Raw genomic sequence first — 19,253 nt, forward strand, 5'->3', positions numbered from 1 at the left:
AGATTTGTGCTTTGCGAGACGTTCAAATCCTGAGCGAGTGTGAACCCCTTCTTATGAATGCGGTCATACACACGAGCGACTTATTCCTGCATCGCGCTGCGAGAAAAATCGCGGCGTGCTGTGACTTTTCGCGTTCCAATCTGGATGCGGGAGCTCACGGCGGACCCTGGCCGCCGCCCCCAAGTGCCCACTATTTCGGTATTGCGGATGACCGCAGACGCTCGCCGTCAGTCATGCGCAGGACACTTTTTTTTTTTTTAAATATTGTTTTTTTCCTGCGCCGTCGCTTAGCGATGATGCGGGGACCAGCGGGCGAGCCGCAATATTAATTACAGACGGGCTGCGGGTCAGGCGGCTTCCATTGTCTTTGGATTCCGCGCAAAAATAGAACATGCTGCGATTGTAAATCCGCTCGTGGAAATCGCCATCTGCTCATGTGAGCTGCGAGTACTCTGTTTTTTTCAGTGGGTGCGGAATACCGCAAATTGTCCGCGTGGGTGACGATCACGGATTACGCAAATCAAATCCGGTCGTATGGAGGCGGCCTAAGAAGAGGTGGGTTCTGCGGCAGAAACGGAGATACAATTCGCGCCGCACGTCCGTTTCCGCATGGGTTGTGCGGTTTATTTCCGCAGCTTGTGGACAAGATCCTCTACATCCAATCCACTTGGCTGCTACTGTGAATGCCACGGAATTTCCCCCCCTTGTGGATAGGTTCTCCAGGCAGCGCCCACTGGGGTTGGAGCGGAAGCAGCTGCTCTGACCCTGTGTAGTGGCCAGCGCTTGTAATTGCAGGCGCAGCTCTCATAGAAATCAATAGGAGCTGGTAATTGCAGGCTGATTTCAATGGGAGCTGCACGTGCAGTTACAAGCATCGGCCACTACATAGGGTCGGAGCTGTTGCTTCTGCTCCAACCCCGGTGGATGCTGCCTGGAAAACCCTTTTAGTGTCGGTTAAGTGATTCCCAGCCACAGCACCCCTGGTGGACTCTCACGATACAACAGGATATACCGCGCCCGCCTGGTTGGGAATTGCCGGTCTATTCAGACAATAGTTGTCCCATGTAAACTATTCTCCCATCTATATCCCCCCGCATTGCAGCGTGTCCGCGCCTGTGCGATGGCCGTCTGTACTATCTCTGTAGCCCCCGTAATGCAGAATGGACCCTCACATATCCTGCCTCCAGCTTTGTGAGTTGCCTGCTGTCCCCCACCCCTATACATCCCACCACCTCTGTATACAGGACCCTCATCCTGTGTATATATAGTGCTGTGCAGACTTGGAGCAAACCACTGCAGAAGGCGGGGGGACCTTGCTGTATTCCTGCCCTGTTATTGGCTGCATGCTCTGCGCTGCATTGACTCCCCCCCGTGACTAACCTAGGAAGTGACTCCTCAGACCTGCAGCATGGGCAGCTCATGCTGTCACGGGGTTTGCAGGCGACTTCCAGTGAACTGGATTATGTACGGTCACAGGATATGAGTTTATTGCATTTTATTCTGGCCGTGGGCCTAATGCCCGGCGTGGTGCCTGCTGGCCACGTCATTAATGTAGACCCCACAAAGGCTAGACAGGAAATGAAACTTTTCTGGAAAAGTACAGGATTGTGGTAAGTGCTAAATACGCTGCGCCGTGTGCGCTTCTTGTGATACCTGGAGCGCTGAAAGAGTTAATAAAATCCCTGATCGCAAAAAAAAAAAAAAATCCGCAGCATGCTTTACTTCTGTGGGCATTTGTACACTGAGGGTTCCCATAGAAGTCAATGGAATGTGCGCTCAATACGCAAGAAGATGCACAATTCAGCTCGAAAAGGCATATATCCGGGGCTCAGATGGATTAGCCCTTTAAGTCGGGGCGTCTTCATGTCCAGCGTGCAAATAAATGTACACCGTGAGCAAAAAACGTACAATAAAATATGCCGACGTGCACAAAAAAGCCTCGTTCATAGTGCAACAAAGTTGCGCTAAGGTGTACACAAATGTGCATATGTTCGTGTGAAAGCTGCCTTATGGAGTAAAGTTAGCGGGGCTGACACATAGCTGCATCCGCCTCCCCGCTGACTATATCGTCACTTTCCTTTCTTGATAGTTGTAGTATAGTTAGCGGGGCTGGCACATGGTTGCATTCGCCGCCCCGCTGACAATATCGTCACTTTGCTTTTCTTGATAGTTGGAGTAAAGTTAGCGGGGCTGGCACATAGCTGCATCCGTCTCCCCACTGACTATATTGTCACTTTGTTTTTCTTGATAGTTGGAGTATAGTTAGCGGGGCTGGCACATAGCTGCATCCGCCTCCCCGCTGACAATATCGTCACTTTGCTTTTCTTGATAGTTGGAGTATAGTTAGCGGGGCTAGCACATAGCTGCATCCGTCTCCCCGCTGACTATATCGTCACTTTGCTTTTCTTGATAGTTGTAGTAAAGTTAGCGGGGCTGGCACATAGCTCTGCATCCGGCACCCCGCTGACAATATCGTCACTTTCCTTTCTTGATAGTTGTAGTAAAGTTAGCGGGGCTAGCACATAGCTGCATCCGTCTCCCCACTGACTATATTGTCACTTTGTTTTTCTTGATAGTTGGAGTATAGTTAGCGGGGCTGGCACATAGTTGCATTCGCCGCCCCGCTGACAATATCGTCACTTTCCTTTCTTGATAGTTGGAGTAAAGTTAGCGGTGTTAGCAAATAGCTGCATCCGTCTCCCCGCTGACTATATCGTCACTTTCTTTTCTTGATAGTTGGAGTAAAGTTAGCGGGGCTGGCACATGGTTGCATTCGCCGCCCCGCTGACAATATCGTCACTTTCCTTTCTTGATAGTTGCAGTAAAGTTAACGGGCACATAGCTGCATCCGCCGCCCCGCTGACAATATCGTCACTTTCCTTTCTTGATAGTTGCAGTAAATTTACCGGGGCTAGCACATAGCTGCATCCGTCTCCCCGCTGACAATATCGTCACTTTCCTTTCTTGATAGTTGGAGTAAAGTTAGCGGGGCTGGCACATAGCTGCATCCGTCTCCCCGCTGACTATATCGTCACTTTCCTTTCTTGATAGTTGGAGTAAAGTTAGCGGGGCTGACACATAGCTGCATCCGTCTCCCTGCTGACTATATCGTCACTTTCCTTTCTTGATAGTTGCAGTAAAGTTAGCGGGGCTGGCACATAGCTGCATCCATCTCCCCGCTGACTTTATTGTCACTTTGTTTTTTTTGATAGTTTGAGTATAGTTAGCGGGGCTGGCACATAGTTGCATTCGCCGCCCCGCTGACTATATCGTCACTTTCCTTTCTTGATAGTTGGAGTATAGTTAGCGGGGCTGGCACATAGTTGCATTCGCCGCCCCGCTGACTATATCGTCACTTTCCTTTCTTGATAGTTGGAGTATAGTTAGCGGGCTGGCACATAGCTGCATCCGTCTCCCCGCTGACTATATCGTCACTTTGCTTTTCTTGATAGTTGCAGTATAGTTAGTGGGGCTGGCACATGGTTGCATTCGCCACCCCGCTGACAATATCGTCACTTTCCTTTCTTGATAGTTGCAGTAAAGTTAACGGGCACATAGCTACATCCGCCGCCCCGCTGACAATATCGTCACTTTCCTTTCTTGATAGTTGCAGTAAAGTTAACGGGCACATAGCTGCATCTGCCGCCCCGCCTGCAATATCGTCACTTTCCTTTCTTGATAGTTGGAGTAAAGTTAGCGGGGCTGGCACATAGCTGCATCCGTCTCCCCGCTGACTATATTGTCACTTTGTTTTTCTTGATAGTTGGAGTATAGTTAGCGGGGCTGACACATAGCTGCATCCGCCCCCCCGCTGACAATATCGTCACTTTCCTTTCTTGATAGTTGCAGTAAAGTTAACGGGCACATAGCTGCATCCGCCGCCCCGCTGACAATATCGTCACTTTCCTATCTTGATAGTTGGAGTAAAGTTAGCGGGGCTTTCACATAGCTGCTTCCGCCGCCCGCTGACAATATCATCACTTTGCTTTTCTTGATAGTTGGAGTAAAGTTAGCGGGGCTGACACATAGCTGCATCCGCCGCCCCGCTGACAATATCGTCACTTTCCTTTCTTGATAGTTGGAGTAAAGTTAGCGGGGCTGGCACATAGTTGCATTCGCCGCCCCGCTGACAATATCGTCACTTTCCTTTCTTGATAGTTGCAGTAAAGTTAACGGGCACATAGCTGCATCTGCCGCCCCGCTGACAATATCGTCACTTTCCTTTCTTGATAGTTGCAGTAAAGTTAACGGGCACATAGCTGCATCTGCCGCCCCGCCTGCAATATCGTCACTTTCCTTTCTTGATAGTTGGAGTAAAGTTAGCGGGGCTGGCACATAGCTGCATCCGTCTCCCCGCTGACTATATTGTCACTTTGTTTTTCTTGATAGTTGGAGTATAGTTAGCGGGGCTGACACATAGCTGCATCCGCCCCCCCGCTGACAATATCGTCACTTTCCTTTCTTGATAGTTGCAGTAAAGTTAACGGGCACATAGCTGCATCCGCCGCCCCGCTGACAATATCGTCACTTTCCTATCTTGATAGTTGGAGTAAAGTTAGCGGGGCTTTCACATAGCTGCTTCCGCCGCCCGCTGACAATATCATCACTTTGCTTTTCTTGATAGTTGGAGTAAAGTTAGCGGGGCTGACACATAGCTGCATCCGCCGCCCCGCTGACAATATCGTCACTTTCCTTTCTTGATAGTTGGAGTAAAGTTAGCGGGGCTGGCACATAGTTGCATTCGCCGCCCCGCTGACAATATCGTCACTTTCCTTTCTTGATAGTTGCAGTAAAGTTAACGGGCACATAGCTGCATCTGCCGCCCCGCTGACAATATCGTCACTTTCCTTTCTTGATAGTTGGAGTAAAGTTAGCGGGGCTGGCACATAGCTGCATCCGTCTCCCCGCTGACTATATTGTCACTTTGTTTTTCTTGATAGTTGGAGTATAGTTAGCAGGGCTGGCACATAGTTGCATTCGCCGCCCCACTAACAATATCGTCACTTTCCTTTCTTGATAGTTGCAGTAAAGTTAACGGGCACATAGCTGCATCCGCCGCCCCGCTGACAATATCGTCACTTTCCTTTCTTGATAGTCGGAGTAAAGTTAGCGGGGCTGGCACATAGCTGCTTCCGCCGCCCCGCTGACAATATCATCACTTTGCTTTTCTTGATAGTTGGAGTAGAGTTAGCGGGGCTGACACATAGCTGCATCCGTCTCCCCGCTGACTATATAGTCACTTTGCTTTTCTTGATACTTGGAGTAAAGTTAGCCGGGCTAGCACATAGCTTCATCCGCCTCCCCGCTGACTATATCGTCACTTTGCTTTTCTTGATAGTTGGAGTAAAGTTAGCGGGGCTGGCACATAGCTGCATCCGTCTCCCCGCTGACTATATCGTCACTTTCCTTTCTTGATAGTTGCAGTAAAGTTAGCGGGGCTGGCACATAGCTGCATTCGCCCCCCGTAGACTCTTTTGTCACGTCCCTTTCTTGATACGTGCCCCTGTTCACCCGTACAAGCCCTATTTAGACCCGGCTCCTGGCGCTGTGAACTTGTGAAACAGACTACTCCATCGCTCACTGTCCATGGGTGACATCCGACTGTCAATCAAGACTTCACCCATGGACAGTCAGCAGTGGAGACCGCTCACTTGAGAGACACAACGCTAGGAGCCCAAACTAACAGCCCATGTGGGCGGACCGAGGCAAATATCAAGACACGCCGTTATGGAGTCAAGCGGGGTCACAGTTGTGGAGCTATTCAGCCAGCCCACTTGACTTTATCATATGACAGACTGGCAGCCTTTAAGGGCGGCTTCACACGGACGTAAGTACAATTGCGTACACCTTAGTGCATCATTTTTGCGCTATGAATGTTGTATTAACGATAAATCTTGTAGCTATGCAGGCCACGCAAGTGTGACCATGTTGTGGGGGCTTCCTGTGACCTCCTTTGTGTGGTCCGAGCATTATCCTGCTGCCTGTTGGAAGCCGCCATGAGAGGAACACATGTGGCTGCAGGATGTGCTGAGCTGTCATTGTCCCTCCTACCACTAATAGGGGGAGAGACTGTTGTATGCGATGGCCCCCCAGACCATTACACCACCAGGAGGCAGTGTGCCGCTCCACAGTAAAGCCAGGATTAAGGTGCTCAGCCCGAGGTCCCCAGACACGAACACGGCCGTCATCAGCGCCCAAACTAAACCTGGATTTGTCACTGAAGACAACCTGGTTCCATTCCATAGCAGTCCAATTTCATCGTGGTCTGTAGGGGGCGTCCTGAGCCCGATCACCTTGTGTGCTCCTCTCTACTGGTGCCAACACCTCCTAACAGTCTGGTCAGACGGTACTCTCTACTGGTGGTCTGTAGGGGGCGTTCTGAGCCTGGTCACCTTCTCTGCCCTCACACATCCGCTGGTCCCAACACCTCCTAACAGTCTGGTCAGACGGTCCTCTCTACTGGTGGTCTGTAGGGGGCGTCCTGAGCCCGGTCACCTTGTGTGCCCTCACACGTCCACTGGCCCAAACACCTCCTAACAGTCTGGTCAGACGGTACTCTCTACTGGTGGTCTGTAGGGGGCGTTCTGAGCCCGGTCACCTTCTCTGCCCTCACACATCCGCTGGTCCCAACACCTCCTAACAGTCTGGTCAGACGGTCCTCTCTACTGGTGGTCTGTAGGGGGCATTCTGAGCCCGGTCACCTTGTGTGCCCTCACACATCCACTGGTCCCAACATCTCCTAACAGGCTGGTCAGATGGTCCTTTGTATTGATGGTCTGTAGGGGGCGTCCTGAGCCCGGTCACCTTGTGTGCCCTCACACATCCACTTATCCTAACACCCCCTAACAGTCTGGACAGAATGACCGGTGGGGGACAATTCATGGATACGACCACCCAGCTTCTCACATCCCAATAATGCGCCCCCTCTGGTAACGGGGTGAAATCTCTTCTCTGCCTCGTAGAGGCGTCTAGTGGTCAACAAGCTCTACAAGCGAAAGAAGAGGTCACTACACACAAGGGGCCTCCGACAGCCTCTTATAGGCCAAGGGGGGAACCAGTTTTAGGGCCTCAGGTGGCAAGACCATTCATCTAATCACCACAACTTTCATCATTTACAGATTTGCCTGAGATGGAAGTGCAGGACGAGGTTTCCAGAAAAATGGAAACTTCTTCTAGCGGCAGGATTTTTTTTCTACGAAGAGCATGTTGAGTGTATGCTATAGTATAGGCATACTTTACCCTTAGGCTCCCAAGTTACTAAAAAACCTACTGGATGCTAATGTATAGAATAGTGCAGCTGAAAAAAGGTATACTAATGTATAGCGGCCAAAAGGGCACTCTTGGAGACCATAAACATACCCTAAGAGGGCGTTCCCATTACTACATGTATTGGCAGTGAAATCCGAGGGTTTGCAGTTTCCACCACCATGGATCCACACATAAGTCACCCCATTCAGTGTCGATTCCTTGCGGTTTCCACATCAGCAAGTGTTGTGACTAGTTTTTTTCCACTTTGCAGATTTCAAATCTGTACATGGGAAAAGCCGTCTGTTAAAAACATTGGGAGGTAGGGTGCATTGCACTGTATTCGTGTGGACTTTGATGCGGAATCCACAACAGAATCTGCATGAAATAAGTTTTGTGTGTATACTTAACCCCTTAACGACCGTCCATATGTCTCCTGACGGCAGCCGCTTAGGGGCTTTATTCTGATGCACTGTCATCAACAAGCATTGCAGTGTATTACAGGAACAATCAAATCTAATGAAATTTAGGTCCCCTAGTGGAACAAAAGTAAAACGTCTAAAAAATAAAGACAAAATCCCTTAGGCTGGGTTCACACTAGGCGTATTCCCGTCGGAAATCCGGCGGTTTGGCCGCAGCAAAAAACGCGAGATTTCCGCCAGGAGAAGCGCCGCGGAAAAACTCGCGGCGGCTTTGAAGCGGCCCGGCCGCTCGCTTTTCCGTTGCGGCCGGCGCTCCCATAGAGGAGAGCGCGGCCGCGACTAAAGTAAACAATAAATAGACATGCTGCATCTTTTGAAACCGCGGCTGCGGCGGCTGCAGCCGCGGTTTCAGCCGGACTTACCGCAGCGGATTGGCCGTCCCGTGTGGACGAGATTTCTGAGAAATCTTGTCCACATGGCTGGCTAATCCCGAGATTAGCGGTCGCGGGCGGATTTGCCGCGGCGAATTCCGCACGGCAAAACCCCGGCAAATCCGCCCTGTGTGAACCCAGCCTTCGGGTGCATTCATACGAGTGTGGTTTACACGCTACTACAGCAACATGTAAACCACGCTTCTGTAGGTTGCTATGGAAGCGCTCACACCGAGCTTATTTACCAGCGCAGAATCTGCGCTGGTAAAAAAGGTAGGACAGCGATTGCCGACTCACCTGTCAGCGCCGCACTGAGGCGCTGTCCATGGTGCTGACCACAGGCTCCTATAGGAGCCGCGGCAGCACTCCGCTCACAGTATGGACATGTGTACAGGCTGCTCCGTGTGAACAGCTTGTTCACCGCAGAATTCCTGCATGTCAGCAGCGTGGTTTACACGTTGCTGTAGCAGCGTATAAACCACACTTGCCTGAATGCACCCTTACTATGTAAAAAAAAAAACATGCATAAAAACTTCTCAAATTTGGTATGACCACATTTGTAATGACCCAGGTAAAAAAATTAGTACTTTATTTAATCCGCACATTGAACGCTGTAAAAAATACACTTATTAAAATTATGGGCAAAATAGCTAATTTTGTGTATCCTGCTTTCCAAAAACACAATAGAAAGTGATCAACAACTCATATAAATCACTAAATGCTACCATTGAAAAGTACAACTCATCCTGCAGAATAAACCCGGGCGCAGCACCGTCAATGGAAGGAAAAATGTTAGGGTCTTTGAATCTTGCTATACTAAATAAGCGGAAAAGTAACAAAAAAAACTATATAAATTTGGTATTGATGTAATCGTGTCGACCTGCAGAGTTACTGTAACATATTACTTATACCGCATGATAAATGATGATTAAAAAAAAATTTAAACCATGCCAGAATAGAATTACAGGTTTTGTTAATCTTTTCTTTGGAAAAACTGGAATAAAAAGTGATCAAAATGTTGTGTTCCCAAATCTGAGATAAATGAAGACTAAAATTCATCCTGCAAAAAATAGAGCCCTCATGGAGCTCCATGCCTGGTAAAATAAAAACATCATGGCCCTTAGAATACAATGACACAGAAACAAAAGTGTGCTCCGCACTGCACAGGTAGGGGGAAGATTGTGGAAAGGTCCAGTTGGCTTGATGCTCGTTCGAGTATTAGCGTACTCAATGGTGCTCGTTACTTGAACGAGCATCAAATTGCGTTCGACCCCGCCACAGCTTTTGGCTCCACCCCGCTGCGACGTGCCTGTTTTGGCCCCTCCCTGCCGCGACGCAGCGCGCGTCATTTGAAAGTTTTTGGTCTGGCAGAAAGACAGACAGAGAGAGATGGACAGACGAACCAAGAAAAAAACAACAAAAAAAGCTCGGCACCCGGCGTTCCACATACAAAAATGCTCAAGTCTCCCATTGTAGTCAATGGGGTTCGTTACTCGAGTAGAGCTCTCAAATTTTACGAAAAGTTCGACTCAAATAGCGCGGACCGGAGCATTTGGGTGCTCGCTCATCTCTATTAAACAACCATATTTTTATTATAACTAATGCAACGCGTTTCGGCGTGTTGGTACGCCATTCTCAAGCAGATACATAAAACTTAACATAGCAAGTATTTATACACAATGTGCACTCCCTGCAAGTTGTCACGTGGAAGCCAGGTGAATCAGCCTATGGCCGCCTGCACACGAGCGTTCCGGATTCCGCTAGCAGATTTTCACGTGCGTATGGTACCTAAATGTGCTTGCGGATAGGTGCGGATGCGTGAAAAATCACGCGCGGATATACGCGGATGTGTTGCGGGAAAAAACACGCAGAAAACCCAGCAGACACCCCATATTGTAAACCCAACCCCTAGAGAACTGCCCATTCCTTGGAAAACAGCTTAAAAACAAACACCCAGACTCCGTTTTGTCCCTCTTGCTTGTGCGAGCGCCGTTAAATTATTCTGGCAACATGCTTTCACCCGGTGAGCAGATGTCTTTGTGGGCATGGTTGATCCATGTAACTTTTTTCAGGCGTTTCTCCAGCGTGACTTTATTTCAGTCACCGCAAAAAAATTCACAAGAGGAAGGCCGCCTGCACACGGGCGGTATTTCCCGCAGGATTTCCGCCGCTGAAAGTCTGCATAGGAGTGCATTACAATACGCACTCCTATGCAGACGGCCGCGGTTTGGCCACGTGAAATCTCGCGCAGCAAACAAACCGCGACATGTCCTATTTTTGTGCGGGGCTCACACTCACCCGGCCGCCGGCTCCGGTCTGCGCGGCAGCCGGCACATGAAAGAGCCGGGGCCGCCAGGCGTGGGTGAGTACACGCTCGTCACTGCAGGTTCTCGGGTCGGGTCCCGCGGCGAGAATTCTCGCCGCTGGATCCGACCCGCTCGTCTGCAGGCGGCCGAATTCATTACTACAGATTTTGCATTCTTAGATCCTGCATTGGCAAGAAATACTACCTATCTTCCTCTACAGTTGTCCCCAGACGGACGGATTTGTATCGCGTTTTTTCACAACTATATATTGGCTGCGGTCTGGGGCACATAATGTGCCTAAAATAACGCGCTGGAAATTCCGTTCGTGTGCAGGCACCCTAAGGCGTAATCAGAAGAGGAGGTATATCCATTAATGAGATTACGCCTATCACATGATGACGTGGTGCACGTTCCACATTCATAGGAAGCTGGAGTACAAAACGTGCGTTCCATTTTTACTATCAACTGACTAGTTGTACCACTAAAAAAAAAAAAAAGATCAACGAAGGGGATTGTTATTGACAGGCGAACCCAGACCCCCGGTGCTGGTGGGTCCCTTCAACATGAGCTTCCACCAAGCACCATGTCAGTGCCCACATTTACTTTTTCCTACAGAAACTGTTGACCATTTATCCAGGACCCACGAGGCGCTGTTCACACATATTTATCGGTCACCTTGTGGATCAGCATACGCCAAGCTTTCCTGTTTTTGGCCGTTTCCTTCAGATCTTCCACAGTCATGTTCGTGCCAACCTTGATTGTGTCTATGCAGCGTGTTCTTTGGTGTCCTCTTCTTCTGGATCCACTGACTGTGCCGAGCATTAATGTTGGTTCCAGAGAATTGGCTCGTATGACCAAAGTATGGAAGCCGTTGTTTGGTGATTTTGCTTTCTAGTGATACTTTTGGTCTGACGCGGTCTAGGATCGCCGTATTTGTGACCATCTCTGACCATGGTATGCGCAGCATATGCCATCAGCACCACAGCTCAAAGGCCTCCATCCTTCTTCTGGCTACTTTCTTGAGTGTCCAGCTTTCGCTGCATATGTAGTTATTGGGAAAATGATGGCATTGATATTCGGATCTTTGTTGTAATGCTGAGTGATATCTTTGCTCTTCCATATCTTCACCATTACTTACATTGCACTATGGCCAAGGCTGAGTCTTCATTTGATTTCGAGCCCAATTTGCGACTGTAGTCAATCTTGGATCTAAGGAAAGTGAAAATTTGGACCTTATGATCATTTCGGCATACAAGTGGAACAGGGCTGGGGATACAATGCAGCCTTGTTGGACGCCTTTCCTGATTTCAAACCAGCCAGTGTTACCAAAGTCAGTCTTGGCCGTGGCTTCTTGGTTCTCATAAAGTGATCTTATCAATTCTTCCAGATGCTCTGATATTCCCATTGGCTTTAGGCATTTTCACAGCTAAATATTAAAAACTGTATAAATTTGGTACCCCCAGAATCGTGCTGACTCAGCGGATTTATTATTGCGTCTGCATGCTGAACTTTGTAAAATAGAAATCCCCCCCAAAAATGTCGGAAATTCTTTTTTCTTCCCAAAAAAAGAAAAGTTATATAGTTCATTATTTGTACCACAAAATAATGCCATTAAAAATACAACTCGTCTCACAAAAAATAAGCCCTGATACAATTACAACGATAGAAAAATAAAAAAAGAGATGGCTCTACCATGTTTCCCTGAAAATAAGACAGACCATGATTTTCCATAATTTTTAGATCAAAAGGATTTTTCAGCTTTTTAGATGATGCTTGAAATATAATTGCCCTTACTCAAAATGTAAGCCTTAGCAGGGCTTAATTTTGGAGTAGGGCTTATATTTCAAGCATCATCTAAAAGCCTGAAAAATCATTTTGCATCCTCAAAAATTCTGGAAAATCATGGTATGTCTTATTTTCAGGGGACCAGGGTAGGAATGTGACAAAAAAACGGAACAATTGGTTGCCCATTAGGGCCTAAGAGTGGCCTGGCATTAAGGGGTTAAGATTCTTAAGCACACCAGATCAATTTTCTGATGTACAAAAAAGTTTTGCAACAAGAAATTTAGCCTAGCATTTTTCCTTAAAAAAGCAGGATTGGCCCCAAAATACAGAAATGCTCATTTATACTTCTTTGTTGCTTATGTTCCAAATCTGATTTTCTCTTAGGCCTCATGTCCACTCAAAAAATACAATCCGCGCAGAATCTGCCGCGGATTTGCTTTAAATGGCATTTTTTTTACATGCAGATATCCGCACACATTGCTATCAATGTGATAGCAATGTTGCCGATCCGCGCGGAATCCGCGGCAAATGGAGCATGTCGCATTTTTTCTCCCGCGCATGAAAAACGCAATTCTTTTAAAATGCCATCCGCGGGTGCAAAAATCTATTTAAAGGACCCGCGGATGGCAATGAAACCCGCTGCGGAATCCGCAATTCCATTTACCCAGTGGACATGAGGCCTTACTCATATGGTTTCCAAATGTATGCAACTGTGAATGAAGCCCAAGATTGGAATTGTTCTAATTAGACTGAAATCTGAAGGTGTAAAGGCGCCATAATGGTCCTTTTACACGGGCCGATAATTGGGCTTGGGATGTCCTCCCAACAGTAGTTTGCTGTGCAGCTGGGCTGTGTAAAAAATGAAATGAGCACCGATTTACATGCATGCCTATCGGCGCGGGTTCCATCACTAAAACTGCCTATAGTGCTCTCTTCAATAAACTTTATTTAAATAGGCACAAACTTGTGCTTACATGATAGTCAATGTGATAACTAGCAAAAGTGTCTAGCATTTTATTTATGATATTAGATCTTAGAAAAAACTTTCTGACAGTGAAGGTGATCAATGAGTGGAACCGTTATGGTGCTCATAGGACAGGGAACATGGAGTCCGGGGCGGTACTTATACTTACCTGGCCACCTGATTCCTCACTGTCTCACCTGAAAGTTGGTTTTTGGTTTGTGATTGTGACTCTTTTCTTGAGACAGTATTCCCATAGAAAACAGTGGACTGAAAAATAGAGTCACGCTCACAGCCCGCCAACTTCCAGGGGTGACAGCGAGTGAACAGTGAGCCGGGTAAGTATAAAAAGTACATCCTCGGATTCCAAATTCCCTGCCCTGCGAGTTCCCATTAAATATCCATCCCTCGATAAAAAGTCATTGCACTCACAGTATATATTTTCCCTGAACGGTAGTCCTGTATTGTGAAAGGCCAGTTTTTTTTAATTAACTATGCATTTTTTGTATTTTCAGCCCCCCTTTACCACATGACAAGACAGAATCATATTTTTTGGGTAAAGACCAAAGATTGAACCTGGCACACATATCTTCTGTTCCTCATCGCGGCATTGTACAAATCAGAATTCACTGGCTGCTGGACCTTATTAAAGTTTCGTAAGTAATTCTGTGGCATTCTACCATTGAGTCATAGTCCAACGTGTCAAAGGAAGCCGGTTACATCGTAGGGACACCATAAATTCATTTTAGGGATCATATGATGTGATGGGTTCCCTTTAAAGCTTACATTGCAAAAAAACAGCAAACACTATCAAGAAAGATGTGCACAAGCAAAGCGTGTAATCCATAACTGTAGAGCTGTGCAGCATATACCGGATATACTCCAGTATAAGCCCAGTTTTTCAGCACATTTTTTTATGCTGAAAAAGCCCCCCTCGGCTTATACTCGAGTCAGGTAAAAAAAAACAAAAATCCTGCACTACTCACCTCCCAGCCAGCGTCTGTGTCCCCGGCCGTGCGGCAAGCTGCTTGAGAATTTTCCCCGCTGTCAGCTTCCTGCTTGGCTTTGAATTTCCCCGCTGTGAGCAAGTAAGCGCTGTGATTGGATTGAGCGCCAGCCAATCACAGCCGGAGCTCGATCATTCACAGCCATACAGTGAATTACACAGCGCTGACGGCGGGGGAATTCAAAACCGAGAAGGGAGAATTCTCAAGCAGCTTGCCGCACCGCCGGGAAGACCATCGCGCCAGGGACACAGACGCCGACTGGGAGGTGAGTATTGTGGGTTTTTTTTTGACCTAGTGTATACTCAAGTATACCTAGGCTATACGTGTGCTAAATTTATTAAAAGACACAAATCATTTAGTACATTTGGTGCATTTTTTGACCATGTGTGTGTCAAAGCTGAAATAGATTCCAATTTATGATGATTTCTGTCGTTATTCTTGATTCTGATCTCTATAACAAAATCTGAATATATTATAATATCTGACATCCTATTAATATTTTAATAATTATCTGACATGTCCAGTTATCACAGACTGAACATGAGTCAGCAGTATGATGCAGCAGCAAAAAAAAAACTCTAACTCTGGGCCACTACAGTACTCACAGTCACAAATGGCTGCACATCTAATTAGAAGAATGTCTCAAATGGGGGTACCACACCGCTCTGTCCTGGTCCCGGTGTTGTTCAACATTTTTTTAAATTAGCTAGATGAGGGAATTGAGGAACAACTGATCAGATTTGCTGAAGACACAAAACTAGGAGGGATAGCTAACACTAGAGAAGAGAGATAGAGGATTCAAAAAGATCTAGACAAGCTTGAACATTTGGTGGCGAATAACAATGGTATTAAACAGGCAGAAAAGCAAAGTCTTACATCTGGGCAAGAAAAATTTAAAAAGCACATACAGAATGGGAAGAATTAGGCTAAGCAGCAGCACATGTGAAATACTTGGGTATACTAATAAATCACAGACTGAACATGAGTCAGCAATGTGATGCAGCAGCAAAAAAAGGGTAACACAATTCTGGGATGTATTAAGAGAAGCATAGAGTCTAGAGAACTTGAGGTAATTATCCCCCTCTACTCTTCCTTAGTCAGACCTCATCTGGAATACTGTGTCCAGTTCTGGGCACCACAATTTAAAAAAGACCTAGACAAACTGGAGCAAGTTCAGAGAAAAGTTACCAAGATGGTGAGCGGTCTGCAAATCATGTCCTATGAGGAACGGGAATGTTTAGCTTGCAAAAAAGAAGGCTGAGAGGAGACTTAATAGCTGTCTACAAATATCTGAAGGGCTGTCACAGTGCAGAGGGATCAGCCCTATTCTCATCTGCACAAGGGAAGACTAGAAGCAATGGGATGAAACTGAAAGGGAGGAGACACAGATTAGATATTAGACATCGAGGGTGATCAATGAGTGGAACAAGTTACCATAGGAGGTGGTGAGTTCTCCTTCAATGGACGTCTTCAAACAGAGGCTGGACAGACATCTGTCTAGGATCATTTAGTAAATCCTGCACTGAGCAGGCGGTCGGATCAGATGACCCTGGAGGTCCCTTCCAACTTTATCATTTTATGATTCTGTGACCCTAGTTTTCGATTTCAGAAGATTTTTTTATTTTTTTGGAGATAAGGGTTGTACTCTGGATGTTCTCACAGCTAAACAGGTAGATGGCATTAAAGTACTTGGTTCAATTTGAGTGATACTCAAAGGGTATCGTAGCCTTAATTATCTGATCAGTGCACTGGAGAAAAACTCGGACACAACACAGAAGTAGTTGAGTCACAATTTGAAGTTCTTCTAAAAAGAACTTCCCTATTTTATTATTTATATACAAAATAGGAAGTACATTTTTTTCTTTCCATGCATCTCCTATCTAGATTTACAGTTGAGTGCTGACCATGATCTTTAACCCCTTAATGACGCGGCGCCCTTTTTTTCCCCTATTTTCATTTTTTCCACCCCCCCTTTAAAATAATCGTAACTTCTTCATTTATCCATCTTTATCCATGCTTTTTGCGGAATGAGTTGTGTTTTTCAATGGTGCTATTTAATGTACCCTATAATGTACTGAAAAACTTTTAAAAAATTCTAAGTGGAGTAAAATGAAAAAAAAAAACCCACATTCCGCCACCTTTCAGTGCGTTTTGTTTCTACGGCGCACAAACTGCACCAAAAACGACATGATAACTTTATTCTGTGGGTCAGTACTAGAGATGAGCGAGTATACTCGCTAAGGCACTACTCGCTCGAGTAATGTGCCTTAGCCGAGTATCTCCCCACTCGTCCATAAAGATTCGGGGGCCGCCGCAGCTGACAGGTGAGTTGCGGCGGGGAGCGGGGCAGAGCGGGCGGGAGAGAGGGAGAGAGAGATCTCCCCTCCGTTCCTCCCTGCTCTCCCCCGCAGCTCCCCGCTCCGTGCCGGCACCCGAATCTTTCGGGACGAGCGAGGAGATACTCGGCTAAGGCACATTACTCGAGCGAGTAGTGCCTTAGCGAGTATACTCGCTCATCCCTAGTCAGTACTAGAGATGAGCGAGCATGCTCGGATAAGTTAGTTACTCGAGCGAGCCTCGCTCTTCTCGAGTAACTGCATTCTTGTCGGAGTGTGCTCGGGGGGGGGGTGGGCGACGGGGATAGTGGGGAGTAGCAGGGGATAGAGTGAGAGAGATCTCTCGCACTCTCCCCTCGCTAACCCCCCGCCTTCCCCCCCGAATATTCTCAGACGAGTATGCAGTAACTCGAAAAGACCGATGCTTCGTCGTGCTCGCTCATCTCTTGTGTCCAACCTTTTGGCGTCTCTCAGCCACATTGGAAGAAGAAGAGTTATCTTGGGCCACACATTAAATACATAAACACTAATGATGAAGGAGATTGTTCTACACACAACACCTATCGTCCTCCACACAACTCCTGTCCCGCTGTGCCCTGAAACAACCCCTATTATCCTCCAAATAACCATCGCCGTCAGACCACATGGACTGGAGTCAATGCTTGCTTCTGCATGTAAGCCTGGAGTCCGAGAACTGTCCAGGATGGCAAGCAGTTTGTTGGCACACACACAGCATCGGCTTACCAAGCGGAGAACACCGTCTCTTGTCAGGACTCGGGAGGACAGAAAGGAGAATGGCTGGCGCGCACTGGACCCGGGGCGACTGAGTAAGGACGATTTCACATGGGCGAGTGCGATATTGGCCCGTGAAACTTAGCCCAATATTGCGCTTGCAACATGCAATGTTTCCGCGGCTTTGAGGCGTTTTTGTGTTAAGACCACCTCTCATCACTTCAGGGAAGTAGCAACCCTTCCCCATGGCATTGCGGAATGTTTCCCATTGTTTTCAACGGGTAAACCTGGCATTCTGTGCGATGCTGTACTAGCCCCATTGAAAACAATGGGCGATGTGAGGCATTCCGAGGAAACGCCCTAAGATAGGACACGCCGCAATTTTTTCCCACACTGTGCTGCAAAAACGCTTATGTCCATGACTCCATTCAAAAGAATGGGGCTCATATTTGTGCAAGATTCGTGTGTCTCTCAACGCACAAATCTCGCTCATTTTCTCGGCTGTGTGAAAACTGCCTAAATCAGTCGCAGAGCTGCAAGCGCCGCCCATTGCCTCTTCATCTGTATGAGCCTGTCTGTGAGGATCATATAAAATTATTTATTTTGCACACTGAACGCCATAAAAATGAAACCCCCAAAACTAATGACACAATTTGTGGTGATTTGTGCGGATTCCACAAATTAAGTCCGCCCGTGGACATTGGGCCTAAATCAAATAAGATGTATCAAGAGCAGATCCCATTCTAGTAGACAGTCTGCACAAACTAAAAGCCAAAGTCAAACAAAGCAAATGTGAAAAAAAAGAAGACCCCCTTTATTAGGCCTGGCTCATGCGATTACGCATGCACTGTACGCTCGTGTGATACGCGGTAATTCGCAGGCAATCAAATGCTTAGGCTTACGCAGTTTTGCTGCCATACACGATAATAGGTCGGGTCAATAGTAGGACCGCGGCAGGGAAGGGGTTAACAGCGGGGGGCGCATCTCCTATGCACCCCCGCTGCTGCAGCGGGAGGCCAGCTATGACTGACAGCTGGTTCCCGTTGCGGGATAGCACAAGATCAGTCATGATCTCGCACTATTCCTATGACGTAAGGGTACGTCATTTTGCGGGAATTACCAGCCTGCCATGACGTACCCTTACGTCATGGGGAGGGAAGGGTTAAAGAGATTATCCCACCAAAAACATTTTTGGGGTTCCAATGGCTTGCATAGCCACTGATCGCTAGAATGGAGTTCTCCAGAGAATGGAGTGGTAAGGCCTATGTGTGACCATCCCTCCATCCACTGTCTATGGAGATAGCCCAACAGCGAATGGAGGGGTGTTCACACATGCGCACTGCCGCCCCATTTTTCGGAGTATGACATTCTCATGATCCCTGGGGATCCTAGGGATTGGACTCTCAACATTGATCACCTATCCTGTATATAGGGGATACATGTTTTCTTTTGTTTGTTTTTTTAGATAACACCTTTAGGTCTTTGGTTAGATGCATGTTGGCCACTTGACCTAGGGGAATGTTTAAGATGAGAGTATTCCTTTAACTTTCATAAACGGGAATCTGTCATCAACTATAAGCACCGTAAACTAAGTTATGGTGCTTTATAGTTTAGGTAACATGGAGATCGGGAAGCCCCTTTTCATACTCACCCGGTCCTCTGTTATTGCGGTGTTACCTTGGAGAAGTCAGGGTGGCTTCACACGAGCGTATTTTTGTGTGTACATAGGTGCGTACATAAGTGCGCACCCATGTATGTGCAAAAACACGCGTGAATGCCGGTCCGTGCATTGCCTTCAATGGAGCCGCAGCTGCTGCCGGAGGCTCCATTGAATACAATGGTCTGCCGGGACCCCTGAATTGTTTTTCAGGGAAGAACTTTACATATAAGCTCTTCCCTGAAAAACAAGAATTTTAGTGTAAAAGAAAAAAAAAATTTTAAAAGATGCTACCATGTCACAGCTGTGGTAGGGGATCCAGCTGCCGGCATGCTGTGATTGCTTTAAATATAAGCCCTTCCCTGAAAAAC

The 19,253-nt window shown here is 47.2% G+C and overlaps 1 protein-coding gene across 2 annotated transcripts in view; it reads left to right on the forward strand.

Moving 5' to 3' along the window:
• Nucleotides 1–1,385: 1,385 nt before the first annotated feature.
• Nucleotides 1,386–19,253, forward strand: part of IDUA (alpha-L-iduronidase) — a 131,875-nt gene continuing 114,007 nt past the window's right edge. The window contains exons 1-2 of one of the 2 annotated variants that reach the window (XM_066574323.1): nt 1,386–1,610; nt 13,666–13,806. In XM_066574323.1, coding sequence (XP_066430420.1) covers nt 1,420–1,610; nt 13,666–13,806 — 332 coding nt within the window. In that variant the 5' untranslated portion in view covers nt 1,386–1,419. Of the gene's footprint in view, nt 1,611–13,406; nt 13,489–13,665; nt 13,807–19,253 lie in introns of those variants that run through there. The other variant, XM_066574324.1, reaches the window with a different exon arrangement.

The sequence above is a fragment of the Eleutherodactylus coqui genome, chromosome 7 (genome assembly GCF_035609145.1).
Source record: "Eleutherodactylus coqui strain aEleCoq1 chromosome 7, aEleCoq1.hap1, whole genome shotgun sequence".
NCBI lineage: Eukaryota > Metazoa > Chordata > Amphibia > Anura > Eleutherodactylidae > Eleutherodactylus > Eleutherodactylus coqui.